Below are 17,715 nucleotides of genomic sequence, written 5' to 3'. Positions count from 1 at the left end.
GCTGAGTGGTAAAGCTAATATATAAATAACTTGATCATCCCAAACTGCCGCTGATATAAAACCTCCTCCTAAACTATATCAGATGTCACCACATGTTCTCTATGAAAACAGACGGCCTTTGTGTCTATGGCTGTTGACTATAAAACTAGATGATATCTTTCTAGATGGAAGGTTCTTGACTGTTTATTAGTACAGTCATATTCAAATGGCCTGAATTCCTTCCAAACCTTTGAGCTTCCCATTTTCTGTAGGGCTAGTGCCTCTGGTGAGCCAAGCATCAACCAAGAGGAAACACAGAGCACAAGGACTTAGCCAGGATTACACCTGAGTACCTCTCTATGTGGCCACTGCTTGTCTTTTCCATTTTCCCTTTCCACACAGCAGTACTGCTGGACACCTGCTGTGACACTTCCAGGCCACTTCCTTATGGCAAAGGAACCTAAGTTACTTTTACACCCACAGAAAAAGAAAGCTCGTAAATAATTTACAAAACTCTAAAAGTGCACTTAAACCTTAGAGAAAGCACTGAGATCAGCCAAGCTCTGTCTAATCACTTCAGAGATAAGCCTCTAAGCCTCTCGGATGGTCTGCAGTAATCTTTTACAAGGTATTTCATAAGCAAACAACCCTGCAGGCTATACTGCAACTTTACACGGGGTTGCAGATTTGGAGAGAGCTTCTTGGGACATACAGCATTCAATTTTCCCGATATAATGCACAGCCTTAGACCCGAAGAGACTCAGATTTAATCCTGGGTTTCTCATCAGCCCTCTGAAACATGACCTACCTCTTAAGCTGCTCCCAAGCCACCTCTCTCCAATTAAGGAGACCTGGACTGTAAAATGCCACATCCTGTCCCCATTTGGCTTGGCAGATTTAATGAGCCATTGTGGTAGAAACAAGGTAATGCCCTCAAGCCATGAAAGACTAATCCATTATTCCTTCCCCCGCTCCATCATTCAGCTAGCAAACTCACACCATCAGTTCCATAAGTCTGCTCTCTCCTTGAAGGGTTTCTGCAGACAATTCTTCTGACAGTTTTATGTCTCTCATAACTGGGGTTAGCTGTACTCCAGCAGCTGTATGGTGGTTCTCTCCCTGCCCCCCATAATAAACGTCCTTTTCCAATGCAGATGTAGTTACTAATAGGTCAGAACTTGCCTTCTCAATGTCCTGAAATGGAAGAGCTGTGGATAGGGTGAAGGCTGAGGACCAACCTCCTTCTTCCCACGCTTTGCTGCAAGTAGGTATACGTGGTCTGGATGGGAAAGAATAAAATATCTTCTCATGGCTGAGAACTGATTCTTGCTGTTGTAGAGTTTCATAATTTGCTCATCAGGAGAAAATGCTTAAGACATATCTGGATCGCATGATGTAGAAAACACAACACTTATGAAACAGATTGCACAAAAAAAAATGCTACCAGGACTTCAAGGAAACCATGATGATAACACCAGTGTTTCTGTTAAATGGGAAAAGTATGCCTAACAAGCATATATTAGTATATATGCTTGTTATTAATATATATATTAAGCATATATATATTAATTAGTTGTCTTTTTTTCTTAAATAACTATGAACATAAGAGTGAAGGGATCTTTCAGAATGATGGATTTGCTTTAAATATTATGCCAGTGATATGCGGGAAACATAGCAGGAAGAAGGTACACTGCCCATCCTAGAAATGCTTAGAGAGGACAATTTGTGTGGAGCATGGCAGAATTGTCTGCTAGGAGCTGGGAACAGCATGTCCAACTGGGAGTGTTTTATTGTTACCACAGGTTGTTATTCTGCTACCCCTTTTCTGAAGTGGGAAAAATCTGAAGATTCAAATCACTTCCAGCACAGTCATTGCTGGAATGACCCACACCAAGCCTAGAGGAGTTATGCGAAGAACTGGGCTATGTAAAGAAATGTGCTCCTGGTGTCAAAAAGAGGTCTAAGGAGCCTCTTCAGCTTCCCTGTTCACCATTTTCTTCTTGATTTCTACTCTTCTTTTCCTAGGAGAATGTTTCCAGCCATGAGAGTGAAAATTACAGGTTTGGATCCCCATCAGCAGTATTATATTGCCATGGACATTGTGCCTGTGGATAACAAGAGATACAGGTAAGCTTTATAGGCACAGAGGTAGAAACTTTGTGACAGCCTAGGAAAGACAGATGCCATTATACAGCATTTCAAATGTATGGTGGAAGAGACCATGCTGATTTACACCAATATAGTTGATTTGACCAGCATCATGAGACAAATCGAGAGATTTGCTCTTTTCAAATAGCAGTTTTTAATCAGAGAGATCCCTAGCATGCATTTCACAATTGACATGATTAGCAATGACTGTCTGAGGTTACTGATAACTGGAGGTATCAGTGGGGAGTCTGAAGCCTCTAAAACTACTTCAGCAAGAAAGAATGGGTATGCAGCAGCTGAACTAAGATGGGCATCTCAGGTCTGGCCTGAACTAACTTGTGTGATTTTTGTTTTAAAAGCATTCAGTGTCCAGCAGAGCAGTCGCAGGGGTATGGGCCCTAACTTATAACGTGCAGTGTCGTGGTTTAAGCCCAGCCGGCAACTTGGAACCACGCAGCCGCTTGCTCACTCCCCCACCTCTTCCTTCCTCCCCCCGCTCCCGGAGGGATGGGGAGGAGAATCAGAGGAGTGTAACTCCCACGGGTTGAGATAACAGCACTCCAGTAACTAAGGTATAATACAAACCACTACTGCTACCAATAATAATGATAAGAGGAATAACAAGGGGAGAGGACACAACCGCTCACCACCCGCTGACCGATACCCAGCCCGACACGAGCAGCGATCTGGGCCTTCTGGGTAACTCCCCCCAGTTGATATACTGGGCATGACGTGCTGTGGTATGGAATACCCCTTTGGCCAGTTTGGGTCAGGTGTCCTGTCTCTGCTTCCTCCTGGCTTCCCCTCCTCCCTGGCAGAGCATGAGACTGAGAAAGTCCTTGGTCAGAGTAAACATTACTGAGCAACAACTAAAAACATCGGTGTTATCAGCGTTGTTCCCAGGCTGAAAGTCAAAAAACACAGCACTGCACCAGCTACTAAGAAGGAGAAAAAATGACTGCTATAGCTGAACCCAGGACATGCAGCCATTGAGAAACCCTGTGATCAATCTCCACAGCTGAGCTGAAAGGAAGAAGAGAGTGCTGTGAAACTAATGGGATTCTGCTCCTAAAAAGTACTCTGGAAAACTCATGGTCCTCTGCATCCCAGAAAACTACGCAGAGAGGGGTGATTTATTCATACTCACTAAAGACCCCTGAGAGCAAGTCTTTTCATCATAGAATGATGAAAACCATCATAAAATGGTTCAGGTCGGAAAGGACCTTAAAGATCATCTGGTTCCAACCCCCCTGCCATGGGAAGGGACACCTTCCACTGGACCATGTTGTTCCAAGCCCCATCCAATCTGGCCATGAACACTGCCAGGGGTGGGGCAGCCACAGCTTTTCTGGGCTCCTCTCCACTCTCACAGGGAAGAATTTTTTTCCGAAACCTAACCTGAATCTCCACTCTGCTGGGTTAAAGCCATTCCCCTTTGTCCTGTCACTACAGGCCGTTGTTAAAAGTCCCTCTCCAGATTTCCTGTAGGCCCCATTTAGGCACTAGAAGCTTCTCTAAGATCTCCCCTTAATGAGCCTTCTCTTCTCCAGGCTGAACAAGCCCAGCTCTCTCAGCCTGTCTCCAGAGCAGAGCTGCTTCAGTCCTCTGATCATCTTCGTGTCCCTCCTTTGGACTTGCTCAGGCAGGTCCATGTCCTTCTTATGTTGTGGGTCCCAGAGTTGGATGTAGTACTCCAGGGGGGGTCTCATCAGAGCAGGGTCAAGGTTCCTTTGGATGGCATCCCCTTCCTCTGGCGTGCCGATTGCGCCACACAGCTTGGTGTTGTCAGCAATCTTGCTGAGGGTGCATCAATCCCATTGTCTGTGTCATCAACAAGGAGGTTGAACAGCACCGGTCCCAGTGCCAGTCTCTGAGGAACACCACTGGTCTTCACTTAGACATTGAGCTGTTAGAGGCAAGAATGTCATGCAGGACAGTGTCTAATGCCTTGCACAAGTCCAGATAGATATGTTAGTCACTCTTTTCTTTTCCTCAAATAGTCTTCACTGCAACACATTTCAAGGATTCAAGAATTGCTCCTCTGTTTCAAATGCTAAATATTACAGTTTTGTTCTCAGATTGTTTAGAGTGTTTCTCAGGAAAATGCTTTTCCTGGGAAGCATTAAGGTAGTGTCTGATACTCAGCTAGATGTTTTTCCCCTTTCTTTGAGTGTTCTTCTGACAGCACTAACATCGAAAAAAATACATTGTCTTATACTTTGTTTCTGTCCGTGTTTGCTTTTGCAGCCACATAGAGCAAGTTAGCAGTGAAGGGAGAAGATTATTATTATTTTGTTTTTCTTGTGAAAATACAGGAAATGAGTCACTGTTTGTAGGCATGGACTGAAATAGCTTAGCAGAGCTGAGTAGACACCCAGTGAGGGGCAGCACAGGGCAGAGCTCAGAGGTGTTAGCAGGACTGGTTGTGAAATGCCTTAGGCCAAAGGAGCCACAGGACAGAAAGCAAAAAACGTGTCTAGGCAAAGGTGTGGTAGAGAAATTTATGGAATATTTGGGATGGCGAGATCAGGAACACAGACGATTATAAAAAATCAGGAACACAAAAGTTACTTTTTACTCTAATTCCAGCATTTGTAATACTACATGGAATTTCCTATTTTGCAACATTTCAGACTAAGAAATTCTGTTTTATTGGTTTTTCTAGTGATATCCATTAGATTTTGCTCTTTCTGTGTGAAGACACGTGTTTTGCACAGTCTGGCATGGCAGCCAGTGCAGATTGCCGGAAATTACAGGGCATTTATTAACATTTTCAGAGAGGGCTTTGTTTACTCACATTTTCTAGCCTCTGACTCTGAAAGGGTTAAGGAGTTGAGAAGGCACATGTGGCAGAGTTTTACAGAGAAAAGAACTGCAAAGGTGGTTTTAATAATGAATAAAGTCTGAACAAGTGGCTCAGGGGTAATCTGGCTTTCATTTAGAAGGTAGGAGGTTGCAATAAAGCACATTCTCCCCTGACTGCAAATGAGAGCTTGGGGTGTATGCGGTAGGGTGGCCAGAGAGGGGGAGACCTGGAAATCTTCCTCCAGTGAGTGAGCAACAACTTCCCATACCTTTCCTTTTTCAGGTATGTGTATCACAGCTCCAAGTGGATGGTGGCTGGCAATGCAGACTCCCCAGTGCCCCCGAGGGTTTACATCCATCCTGATTCGCTGGCTTCTGGAGACACCTGGATGAGACAGGTGGTCAGTTTTGACAAGCTCAAGCTCACCAACAACGAGCTTGATGATCAAGGCCATGTAAGTTAAAAGCTAATGCTGGTGCCTGTTGCCCCCAGCCTTACTCCTTTCAGGCTCAGAAGGGTGCTGCTGCTGTTTTGATGTTTCAGTGTCCTGCTGGGCACACGTGTCTATAGCCACTCTAAAGAGTTATGAAACCTTTTTCCCTACTTCAGTGTTTTTTCCTCAAAATGTTGCCTGATCCTATAAAGCTCTTTTCTCTCTGCACATAGTACAAAGTTTGTCTCATACATACTTGTAAGAAAAGGGTGATTTTCTTTGTATTAGCCCTTATTCCAGCACTGCTTCCTTGTACATCTGAATAAGGTATAGAATATTTGGAGGGGGGAAAAATAATCCTTTCCTTATTATTTTGTTTTTTCTTCAGATAATCTTACATTCAATGCATAAGTACCAGCCCCGTGTTCATGTCATCCGCAAGGATTTCAGCAGTGATCTTTCTCCTACAAAACCAGTTCCTTCAGGAGATGGGGTGAAAACCTTCAATTTCCCTGAGACTGTCTTTACGACAGTGACAGCATACCAAAATCAACAGGTAAAGCTGCATGCCTTCAGACTCCTTTTACGATGGGTGTTCGTAAAAACATCAGTGCGCTTGATGTGTTTGAGGTATTAATTTTGCTGAGAAACGTAGCTCAAGAAGAGTGTACACTTTACAGGCTCACTGTTTTAATTTCTGCTACAGTGTGTAGACATGAGGCATGTAGCCAGAAAACCACCTTGCAGATAAGGTGCCTGCAGTTTTTATTTTAAGGTAAGTAAGTGATATATAAAGAGATTTTGTTCACATTGCCTTACTGTTTCACGGTACAAACTACGGTATCCTGTCCCCACTGTAATTTTGAGGCAGTACAACTAGTGTGGTTCTGTTGTCTCAGAGAGAAAACACATAGTTTTTTTTTAGCAGTGAAGCAAAAAGTTTTAGAGCAGCACAATCTCATCAGTTTGCTGACAAAAGAAGCCTTTGAACATAAGAAGCAGCAGTCCATGTGTTGCGTGTGAACTGAAATTCTCATGCATAATTCGTTTGATTCAGATCTTGCACAATTCCCAGTGGAGAGTGTTACTATTAACTTCAGATATCATAAGGAAAAGATGTTGCCACAGTAGGATCCTCTGTAGAGACCTTGATGTTGTTACTGATCTGCCCTTTTTCTTAAACTAGTCTTCATGGCACTAGGAAATGTAATCTCAGTGCACACTAGTGTTTGATTACAGAATATCCAGTCTACCCCTATTTTCCCCAAAGATGCGGTATCTTTAAGTGGAAATTAATTGTTAGCAAAATGTGAGCAGTTGAGACATCAGCAAAGAAAGGAGATTTAGAAAGACTATGCTATGGATTACACGCTTGCTCCCCCTTCTCCTTCAGTGGTCAGTGAAAGATGGTGTCTTTGAGGAGGTGCCTGCTTCATTGCTTCTGCAGGCATGTTCACTGCACACGTAAGTGTATAAGCTCTTTACATCCATCCATCCCCTTTGCAGTCTCCTTATGTACTGCTGATCTGCCACCTACCTCTGCCTAGCCCTCACACCACCTCTGTGATGCTTAGGGCCCAGTGTGCCCCTTTTCTCTTGTTCATGTACACATAGTCCCTATTTTATTCTCAAGTGAGAATTATTTTATTCTTAAGTGTATTTGATATATTTGATTCTCAAGTGAGAGGAAACTGTGTATTTCCCTTTCCTGCCATTCTCCTCCTTACTAGGATGGGGGTTGTCAGGGCATTAAAAGGGCTGTGTAAGGTAATGTTTTCCCAGCTATGTGAACCAGAATCTCAGTTGGTGAAACTTTTGCTGTGTTAATAGTGGGCCTGCTTAAAGACTGTAAGGTATTGTTATAAGCTAGAAGAATGAGGGTACAAACTGTCTTGGAAGAAAAATAACCTGTTATCAAGCCTATTGTGGAAATAGGTTATAGTACTTACTGCCATAAATTGCAGAGGAGTCTTTAACCACAAACAGTGAAGGAAATCTTTTTTTTCTATGATGATTTCTGTTCTTCTGGAGAATGACTTCATGAACACAGTGGATGTCATTATATTTAGTATCCTTGGATGGAGGGACAGACTCATGTCAGATCACCTTAGAGCAGATTATAACAGCATCCTGACAGTGCTCTCATGACTGCTTCTGAATGCCCACTCCTAGCTTTTTCTCAGTCTAGTCCTCTTGAAATGACTTAAATCTGGATCCAAGATGGATCAACTATTCCAGCAGAAAAAAATATTGCAACATGATGGCGGGTTTGCTCCAGTCATTGGAGCACTGGAAATTTCCTGCCCCCCTCACCCAAACACATGTACTCCACAGACTTTTAACTGTAGCCTAGACATGGAAAGAGGAAAAAGAAAGGTGAATTGACAAGAAATAAGCCTGTAATTTTTCCTAATGACCAGATTTGTAAGACATAATTACACTGATACGGGAGCTGCCAAGGGAGGGCACCTCTCTCAGCCACTGGCTCTATAAGCTACCTCACTGTTAAGAAGCACTGAAATTTCTTCCTGTTTCTTTGGATTCCAAACATGTGGGGTTTTGCCCCCCAGATTTTCTTTTGGGCTGTATTTTTATAAAAATACCAGTAAAGGAGATTCTGGAGGTTTGAGGAAATCTTTTCATTACAAAAAAATGGAAATCCCCTGAATATGCCTGCATGCCCTCCAGTGGCTGTAAGCTTTGTTTTACTGGGAGAAGCGTCTCTGGAAACAATTGTAAAATGTTAGCAAATCCACCACAGGGATTCCCTCTACTGTAATTCCATCCTCCACAGAACATATCTGTCTCTGTACACACAAGTCCCAGGACAGCTGCAAAGTCAGGCTAGCGGAAATTAAGTTCACAAATTAAGCTTCTGCAAAAATAGGAGCTGCATTCCAGATCCGAGGTTAATATCCACAGTAAGGGCTTCGTTCTGACAGAAGCAAACCACCTGCAAATCCGCTTCAGATCAGTCTGTATTAAACTCATCCTTTTTGAGCAGTTTCAGCAAAACCACCTCAAATTTGGTAGGATCTTGAGATCTCACTCTCTTTTCACCCCAGAGGCAGTGTCTCGGGGGCTGAGGCTGGCAGAGGGAAGTATTTATGCTGCACCAGGTTGGGGAATAGCTGACAAGGGAGTATGATACCACAGGCTGCAAGGTCAACCCCCCAGTATTATTTTTCGTATTTACCAACATGGAATTTGTGCCTAAAAATAAAGCAGGAAGGAAGATTCCCCAAAGCACTCAGTCTGGCTGTCATCCTCTTTGTTTAGAGGAGGAGGGAAAAGTCAAAGATGGTTTCCAGACCAGAAAACCCTTGAAAGGCCACCCAGATGCTGACCAGAAGAGCAACACCTTGTGCACGTGACTGGGTGGCTAGCTGCTGTCTTTGGATGCTGTAGCCTGTGCTTTGTCTTTTCTCCTTAGCAGTGTTTGAAGATCCATGAGTGCATCCAGCTGCTGGATATCCAGAGTGTTGAGGCTGGGATGACCCAGATACCAGCCAAACCTGAGCAGAATGCCTGTTTCCAAAACCACATGGCCATTGATAAGTTATAGCTCCTGGGCCCAAGTTGTGCTTCTACTTGGGGAACAGCTTCTCAGCCCCAAAGCTGTGTCAGGTTTCCTGATACTGCCAGGTTTCTGCCTCTGGCACCCTTCAGTTGCTGATCAGATAAGCTGTTCATGGATAACAGAATAATATAAATCTGGGGAAATACGTATGAAAGATCACTGTACAGGTGGTTTGGGCAAGACTAGTAATCATCAATAACTGTCATTTGTTGAAAGCAAAAAACTCATTTGGAGAGATCAACTAATCCTGATGTTCCTTCTTTATAGATCACCAGATTAAAAATTGACAGAAACCCCTTCGCTAAAGGTTTCAGAGATTCTGGGAGAAACAGGTAACAGGAGCTTGTTTGTGCTTTCTCACTGATCTCTCCTTCCCCTGATGATTGCATAGGGCATGTATCTAAGTCTGAGTAAGGTGTTTTGTGATCCTAATTAATTTTTACAGGAGAAGTTTGCTGTAGAGTAGTTGTTAGAGAAATTTGAAGGACTGCTTACTTTGCCTAAACAGATCCAATGTGTAATGATGGCTTCCTCAGAAAACACTTTCTATTAGCCAGCTAGACTGACCCTGTTTCTTTACAGAAGTCTCCTCCAGTGCTACTCCTACCTCTGCCTGGATCCTGCAGTCCAAAACCTTGACAGAGGGTTTTGATATTCTTGGACAGCTTATGAAATTCCTGCTTGACAACATTTTTTTCTGTGACTGTATTTTTTTTGGTGTCATATGTTTAATTTCCCATTCACTGCTACCTTTGTACCCCTTCTGTTGCCACTGCTTTCAAGGCTGTTCTCTTCTGTATGTATGTTTTGCTGCTGTTTATTTTTTCTGCTGGATAATTAATTTATTTATGCTCATTTTTATCATTTTCATGTTCCTCTGAGCTTTTCGATTTGTTGTTAAGAAACAAAATCAAAACATTATTTAGCATCTCTGGTAAGTCATTATTAAACTGTTACTGTTTACTGATATGGTCCTATGATATCCAAAGAATTAGGTAAAATAAATGAACTTCTAAAGATACTGTAGAGATTCTTGAAAAAATATATTCTTTTTATGACTAAAATGAAGACCAGAGATAGAAAGACATGGGATTGCAGATTGTAAAGCAGACAAATAGGTCACAGGCTAACACTCTGCAAAATAATGAAGGTTGTAGGAGATACATTTGCTTGTTCTCTATTATATGTAGAGCTGTCTGAAGGGCATTTTTAAACTTGAATTTTCACAGGAAATTCCCAAACTTGGAGCACAAATGCTTTCTTTACATTAGCATAAAAACTAAGATTTTGGTAGGTTTTCAGAATGAAAGTGCAAAAATGCTTTAGTTTCAAAAAATTTCAGTTTTTCTCCAGTGATGTCAAATTGTTTCACTTTGACTGTGTCACTTTATTTTGTGATTTTTATGAAAAGATTAAGGAGATTAAGTAGATTAAGTAGAAAAACTTAAATGTTATTTAGGATACATTATATTTTAAAAATATGATAGTAATCAAGGAGATCTAATAAAAAATAAGTTTTGAATTAGTAAAAGACACAGAGTTATCAAAAAAGAATAAGAAAGTCCAAACAAAAAATCTCAACTTTTTCTGCCATTCATGAATCCATCAGAGTGTGCAGCAGATCTAGATATTTCAGATCTAAATGATGCGGGCATCCTTTAAATCAGTGTGACAAAGGCTTCAGACATTAAATTATTTATAGAATTAGACATATATGAGTATGTTACAAGAACCCTACGACTGTAAAGCAAGGCTCTCAGTGTGCAGACCAGAGTGAAAGTCATCTGCATAGCTTTCATTTGCAGTCCCCATGGGCACTGTAATTCAGTTTTTACTCGCATGCTCCTCTTGTGTGTGTTCACCAGAACCACTGCCTCATTCACGGTTTGGTATGGGAAGCGTTCAGTGATCGGGCAAGTGCCCTGTGTTTCCCATCACTCATTTAAATGTTCACAAAGAAGACATCTTACTGACCTAGCAATTTCCTAGCTCAGCTCCTCTGTTATCATTTTACTGTAGCTATGCAAAAAGATGTTACCACACTTATTTACTAATGCTCCCCACTGTGAGCATTAGTTCTGATACTCGAAGCATATCTAACCTACTCTGCTCTCCTCTTCTGTGTGTAGGTAGTATCTGCCCTGGGTACAAGGTCTTCCCTGTGTGCAGAGATACAGCTGCACTGGAGGCTGGGTTTAGAAAAGAGATTGATGAAGTTCCACTTACATGGTGGGCTAGATTAACGTGGAAGGCATTAATAAGGTCCTAGCCCAGTGAATCTGGACAGTTTCCTGAAAAGGTTGGGAATTACTGATCTTTGTAGCTCACTGATTTAAGAAAGGGCAGGAAATTGCTACATGGCTGCAGCTGTGGGGAGGGCTCAGTAAAGCTCTCTGCTGATGTAAAGAGGAATTAAAATCTTTAAGGTATTACACATCAAAGAGAGCAGCCTGAGGCCTTAGGAAGAAAAAACAGGCAAAGGTATTTGCAAGCATATATAGCAGTCAGGCGCCTGCCTCACAAGCACTGGTCTGGCTAAGGTTGCACTGCTGTTGTCAGCTAGTGGAGGACATTCTAATGCTCAGCTGCTCCCTTTAAAGAGGAGATATACATAGATGTGCACATAGGAAGAAGAAAAGCATTAAGGTCCAAGCTGTGTGTTGAAAAGGTTCTCCAAATAAGACTTTTTCAAACTGCTGGGTAGCTTCTCTTCTTCCTGTGAACCTGTAATCTCATCAGGGTCACTGGTCAGCTGGAGTGCCAATCGTGACGCTCTGTAGTTTCCCATGTCCTCACAACTTTGCTTAGCTATGGTGCATCAGGCTGGACGTGGAGAGTGTCCCACTGAAGTTGTAGGCCTCCTTTGAAAAGGAAACAGGGTAATTTGGAAAAGGGACCATTTGTGATGCAGACAAGTGTAGTATGTATCCAAGATGTTTTGGGAAAAGAAGAAGAACTCCTCTTAGGCCACTTCTTCCCAAGGACATTTCGTTTCTGCTTTGTGAGGCTTTTCCATGAAGCAGAGATGGATGTTTTTCCTTCACTTATTTTGTATCCTGATACTGTTTCACTGTTGTTACCTGCTGCAGAAATTATGGAGTTGACTATTGTTTTTAAAACCAGTTTCCATTCGAAATCTTTCACTTCCATCAACTCACAGCCTTCCTCTATAGTTCCTTATAATTGTGGTCTCCCTTCATTAGTACAAGAGACTGCTAAAAATCTGCTGCTCTGGGGATACCCCATCACGATGTAACTGCCTGTATCCATCTGGGGGAGCGATTTTTTCACAGATCCCTTCTTGGATCTCTTTCAGTTGTTTGCATGGTTGTCTCCCTTCACAGCTGACTGCCCCAGTCCTTCTGCAGGGAGAAGGAGCAGTGAGGTATTTCAGAGGGAAACAACTCAGTAGCTGGACATTGTTTTGCACTCAAATCATGCTAATTAATTGAGTTCAGCAAAGTAGCTATTAGCCCTGATGGACTAGGAGTTAGCCTGTGTTAGAAGGTCAAGTCTTAGCCACTTATTAGAGATTCCCTCTACATCATGTTTGGTCCCTCTTTGCTTTATCTGCAAAAGCATGTGAAGCATCTGTAAAAGTGGAACAAGACAACTGGTCCTGGCGGTGAAAGGATACCTACCTAATGTATGTATGAGTCAGGCGTTACTTAGTTGCTTTCCTGAACTTCAAGAGATTGAGAACCAGAGGCTTTGACACATGGAGCTCAGTTAGCCAAATGTTTGGGTAGCGAGGATGCAGGTTTAATGCCACAGAACCTATTTTTGGAGACTGAGTGAAGTTCATTTGATAGTGGGATGCTTACAAGACCCCCTTATCCAAGAGGAAACCTGCAGGGACAAGAGTCAGGAAACGCAGTAGGGTGATGGAAATAAAAAACCCCTAAGCTGATGGCAAGCAACAGTGCTTTTCTTTCAGATGTGGTCAGCTGAGGTGAATAGAAGTTGTTTGTGTTGGAAATGCTCTTTGAGCTTTTGTCTAGGATAAGAGAGCCAGGAGGGTGCTTGGAGCCAATAGTTTGGCTTCCCCAGTGAACAATGCAACGATGACCTGAATCCTGTGTGCAGTGGGAATGGCAAGGTAGGCCATATGGGATGAATTATGGAGGTGCACTGATAGCTTGTACATCTTTTTTCATTTTTCAGACAATTGAACTGTTTCATTTATTGCCTATTATTAAAACTTTATAGCACTAAAAATAAAAGAATGAATGAAAAAAGAGAGAATTTTGGATACATTTTAAAGGACTGACCTTATTAAAATAAAGCTGGCAGTGAGTCCTCTTCTGATACTTTTTTTTTTTACTTCCTTCATAAAGATGGTGTGAGAAGGGAGGGTTTATGGCCTGATAGACAGTTTGAAGTCAATTTTTCCATACAGTTCTTGGAAGAAAAAGTGGATGCCATATGCATAATATTCAGCACACTTGGTACCAGCAGCCCTCACCAAAGCCCAGAAAGAAGCTGCTGAAAGTTCAGAAATGCTGAAAAGAGCATTTATTGCTGTCCCAAAATGCCTCTTCATTGGCAAGATGGGGTTTGTTTTCCCTGTTAGGTGATGGAACACACCTAGAATAGCACTCCAGTATTTCTGCTGACTAGAAGAGCACTACCCTTCTGTCCTGTGGTGGAGGTCTGTGACATGGCTCTGGATATCGTGGTACCAGACCAATGTCATAAACTGCTATGGGAGAGAGGGTTTTTAGAGTTGACAGCAATGGAGTTTCTTGATTCCCACCTCCTCACCTCAACATTTTCTTTCGAAAATAGGAATACATCAGTCAGAAGAAAAAAGATATATTGAAAGGCTGTGCTTAGAGTGGTAAAATCAGTCACAAAAAGGTGATGTGCCTTCCCACCAAAGCTGTTTTCTGCATGGCTGCATGTTCTTTTTCTGCAAGACTCCATACACGAGGTGGAAGGTGACTGACAGTTTTAGCTAGCACATGAGGCTGCTGTCTCATGGGTCTTTGTCTGATTCATGGCAGGATGCAAAAGTTCAGTAAGGATGTATTCTGCTTAAATACTATTTCAAAAACACCCATAAAGTTTGTTCTGCACAAACAAACAAAGAAACCAACTCCAAAACAAACCAACATGAAAAAAGGATGATCTATTATATAGAGACCTAAATTTGTGCATAGGGGAACTGGACATAGCTTTGACCTCTGTCACCAGCATACTTAGAGAGGGCATTTTATAAGGCATGTTCAACATGTGTGCACCTTGGAGTGAGTAAAGGACTCTCATTTGGGACAGGAAGAGGAAAGAGGTGGCTTTACGCCAGATGTAGAGTTTGGCCTTCATTCTTCAGGCACCTGTGGCTGCAGAGCTGCCCTCAGCATTACAGAGCAATTGGGGAATCCAGAGAAGCCACAGTGTTGCTGCTGGCAGTTGCAGTGTGGAAAAGGGAGGTAGACAGGAGCTGTGTCCACAACAAAGGGGCTGTTCTAGATCTGCTCCCCTGGAGCAGGAGGACATGGGTCCCTAGTTACATTTTTCCTTTGCATGGCATACAGGGCAGGAACAGAGCTGCTTTGCAAGATGCTCTGGTAACCTCACTGTTGTCATTTACCCTTTCAGGCACAGCGGAGTCCAACCCTTGACAGCAGTATATAATTTCTAATTTACTCTTTTATTTCTTCTTATTATTCCCCCATTATTGGGGGATTTTTGTTGTTGGTTTTCTTTTTCTGGTGTGTTTTTGTTTGTTTGTTTGTTTTCATACCCTTTTCTGTTAAATGTACAAATTATAAGGTAGTTGCAAGAACTGAATTGATACGGGAGGAAATGGTAGACAGAGAGCTAGAAACTTGGAACTGTGAATAAACCTGAGCTGAAACTGATGCAGGCTCCAGGCAGAGGTAGAGGCAATAGTTTAACCTGCCTTTACTGTTTCACTGAGCTACCTCCCATTAGGAATTGAATTTTACTGGAAAGGAGTCATAAGAGCAGATCTGGAGTCGGATGCTGGTGCAGAGTGAGGTTATGTGCATGGGGATCTAATGTCCGAACCAGACTGTGAACACTGGTTTTAGTGAGTTGGCCTCCTTATTTCCCTGCACGATCCTTGTGGCAGATGCAGAACAGCTGGATTAGCACAGCTGGACACTTCAGTATGCATTTCTGCATCTATTACTTGGTTTTAATCATCAAGCCAGGTCCTTCCAACAGCAGGTCTTGTTACGGAGCAACTTGGTCAGGGCATTTTGTGCCCCCTGGATATGCTTGTGTTGAGAAGCAGATGGAGCCTTAACACATGTGGCTTTCTCACACAGGGAGCAGAGGAAATCCTGGGGGTGGTACCAGTAGTCAAAGAGCTGCTTTTGCACACAGCCCGGCTTAGCAGATGGGTTCACATTCTGTACTGCCTTGTCTCTGAGCTCCATGAGCTGGCGGAGGCCACTGTATTATCCAAATAGTTTTGTTGTAATGTGCTCAGCACTAGTGTGAGACTGCTATGCAGAGATGTCTTCTGTTTCTACTTCTAACAGCTTAGCAGCTAATAAACACCATGCAACAACCTCTCTTCTAAACCTCCTCTTAAAATACAGAGTTTGGTTTGCCAACTCCAATGTATTTAAAGCATGTGAGCTTCCGGGGAGACTTTGGAAAGTTAACTGAGTGAGTGGAGGCACGTGCAGAAAGACATTTTCATAAGCAAAAGGCAGCTCCAGTATCAGCTCAACATCTGATGAGAGGCTCTGGGGATGTTAGAGCCTTTTGCTCTGAAAGGGGATACGTTCTCACATTTGACAAAGCATCTCTAGTCATGTTCAGTCAGGGTGAGGGCTATAACCTACTGCTGGAAAAGAGGCAGAGGAAGGTGAGGAATGGGGAACAGAGCAATGCACAGCTTCCACAGAGGAGAGTTTTTCCTGGGAAGAAACTCCAGGGGGTTGTCTCGTAAAGAACATGGGGGTCTTTTCCTAATAATGCACCTATGTCCTCACTAGAGATGTTCAGCAGAGCTAGCATTCCCTGGTGAAATTAAGAACAAATCTGAGGTCCCAGCCCTTCAACAGGAAAAGTTCTCACTTGCTTTTGGCTTTTTCTCTTTGGTACTGTCTTTGTGGTGAGTTACGGACCCAAAGCAGAGATGCCACCGATCTTTTATAAAAAGCATCTTGTGCATTTCTACTTGAACTCCAAAACCAAGGAGATTACTTTTTTGATGGCTTCCCATAGCACTTCCTAACAGCGTCCAGAACTGCAAAGTGGTGGGGAAAGGCAGTTGACAAAATCTCTCTGATTCTGTAGGCTGAATGCCAGACTGCCCTTGTTAGCATGACAGCTTTCATCCCCAAAGTGTGGAAGCCTGCTTTATGATAAAGCATGCCTTAAGGATCTGACAGTCATGTGTCTCCTACAATGCATACAGAAAGTTTGGGATATTTGTTAAATATAAAAAGACTAGAAAGGCACCGAGAGACTCATAAAAACTTTTGCAATCCTGTGCTGGGGGAATTGCATTTTACTCTAGTGACCTGTGCAGGAAGGCTCGCTTGAAGGATTCACAGATGTCAAGGTGACCTTTTGGTGGCCACTGGCAGCCTGTCAAATGAGGTTGGAGCCCTCTTTCCCCAGTGCCAATAGGCTTGCAAACTGACTGACATTCTTCTCTCTTTGTTTTATTCTCATTGCACAGGACAGGGCTGGAAGCCATTATGGAGACCTACGCCTTCTGGAGGCCCCCTGTGCGCACTCTCACCTTTGAAGACTTCACTACCATGCAGAAGCAGCAAGGTGAGTGAGCAAAGGGCATGAAAAAAGCTGTAGAAAGAGCACAAGAAGGTGCAAGAGCAGCAATGTACTCTGCTGTGTGTCCAGCGGCTGGAATGGGGATGTCACATACCTCCTTGAGCTCTTGACTGCTGTGAAAGAGCAGAGAGGATGGATGGAAATGCTGGACAGTCAGTGCCTTATGAAGTGCAATGGAGCTGCTTGATCTCCCTAGTGCTAGAGCTGGAGTTCTAAGAGATAGTAGGAGGAACAGGAGAGAGTGAAGGGCTAGGCAAACCAGCCCAAGTACACAGCATGAGTTAAGTGTGAAGAGAACACAGAGAGGAAAGACTCCAGCATTTCAGATATGTTGTTCCCACTTTACAGTTAATATTTGCCATTTGTGTGGAAACACAAGAGGGAGAAGACCAGAAATGTGCTTTCCTCCAGGATCACACTGCTTTCAAAACTCAGTGGCTTTGCTGGAGAAACATTCTGTTAATACGAGTCTGGGAGGAATTACTGGGCCAAGCGTTTTCTGCTTGCTCATGCTGTGTCTTTTCATAGCTTCTGCCCTTTACATCTCTCATTTGTTAAGTAGGGCTTTCATCTCTAGTTTCAGGCTGCATTACTACTATTATTTTTTTTTTTTTTCAGAGATAAGACTTCCCCATTCACTTAATTGCAGTTATTTCTAGTTAAAAAACACTGGGAATAGAGGTATCAGAGCAATCTGGTCCTTTTTTTATTCCAGTACACATACAAGAGAAAAGAATCCAAAACCGTGTTCAAATGTGACAATTATGAAGTTAAACATTCAAAAGCAAATGCATGCCCTGTTGTAGCAGACTCTCCAGCCTCTCACACCCGAGCTTTATGTCTCCCCAAAACTTCCATCATGAGGATGGCATGGGCTTTTCTAGAGGGAGAGGAGGAGCAGTGACTGCTGCATCTGCCCATCCCCAAGGCAGAATCAGAAGGGAATCCAGCACAGGAACATCTTCTGGCTGTCCATTCCCCACCCCAGTT

The 17,715-nt window shown here is 42.9% G+C and overlaps 1 protein-coding gene across 1 annotated transcript in view; it reads left to right on the top strand.

Annotated features, from left to right (window-relative positions):
• LOC104412591 (T-box transcription factor TBX15) overlaps positions 1–16,710 on the top strand; it is a gene marked incomplete at both ends in the record, with an annotated part of 23,184 nt that extends 6,474 nt beyond the window's left edge. The window contains 5 exons of the mRNA XM_010023350.1: positions 2,005–2,106; positions 5,216–5,387; positions 5,755–5,922; positions 9,214–9,278; positions 16,613–16,710. Coding sequence (XP_010021652.1) covers positions 2,005–2,106; positions 5,216–5,387; positions 5,755–5,922; positions 9,214–9,278; positions 16,613–16,710 — 605 coding nt within the window. The remainder of the gene's footprint in view (positions 1–2,004; positions 2,107–5,215; positions 5,388–5,754; positions 5,923–9,213; positions 9,279–16,612) is intronic.
• Positions 16,711–17,715: the final 1,005 nt, after the last annotated feature.

This window comes from Nestor notabilis, unplaced genomic scaffold (assembly GCF_000696875.1).
Source record: "Nestor notabilis isolate BGI_N333 unplaced genomic scaffold, ASM69687v1 scaffold15360, whole genome shotgun sequence".
Taxonomy (NCBI): domain Eukaryota; kingdom Metazoa; phylum Chordata; class Aves; order Psittaciformes; family Psittacidae; genus Nestor; species Nestor notabilis.
Note: the sequence above shows the minus strand (reverse complement) of the source record. Positions and strands in the feature narration are given on the sequence as shown.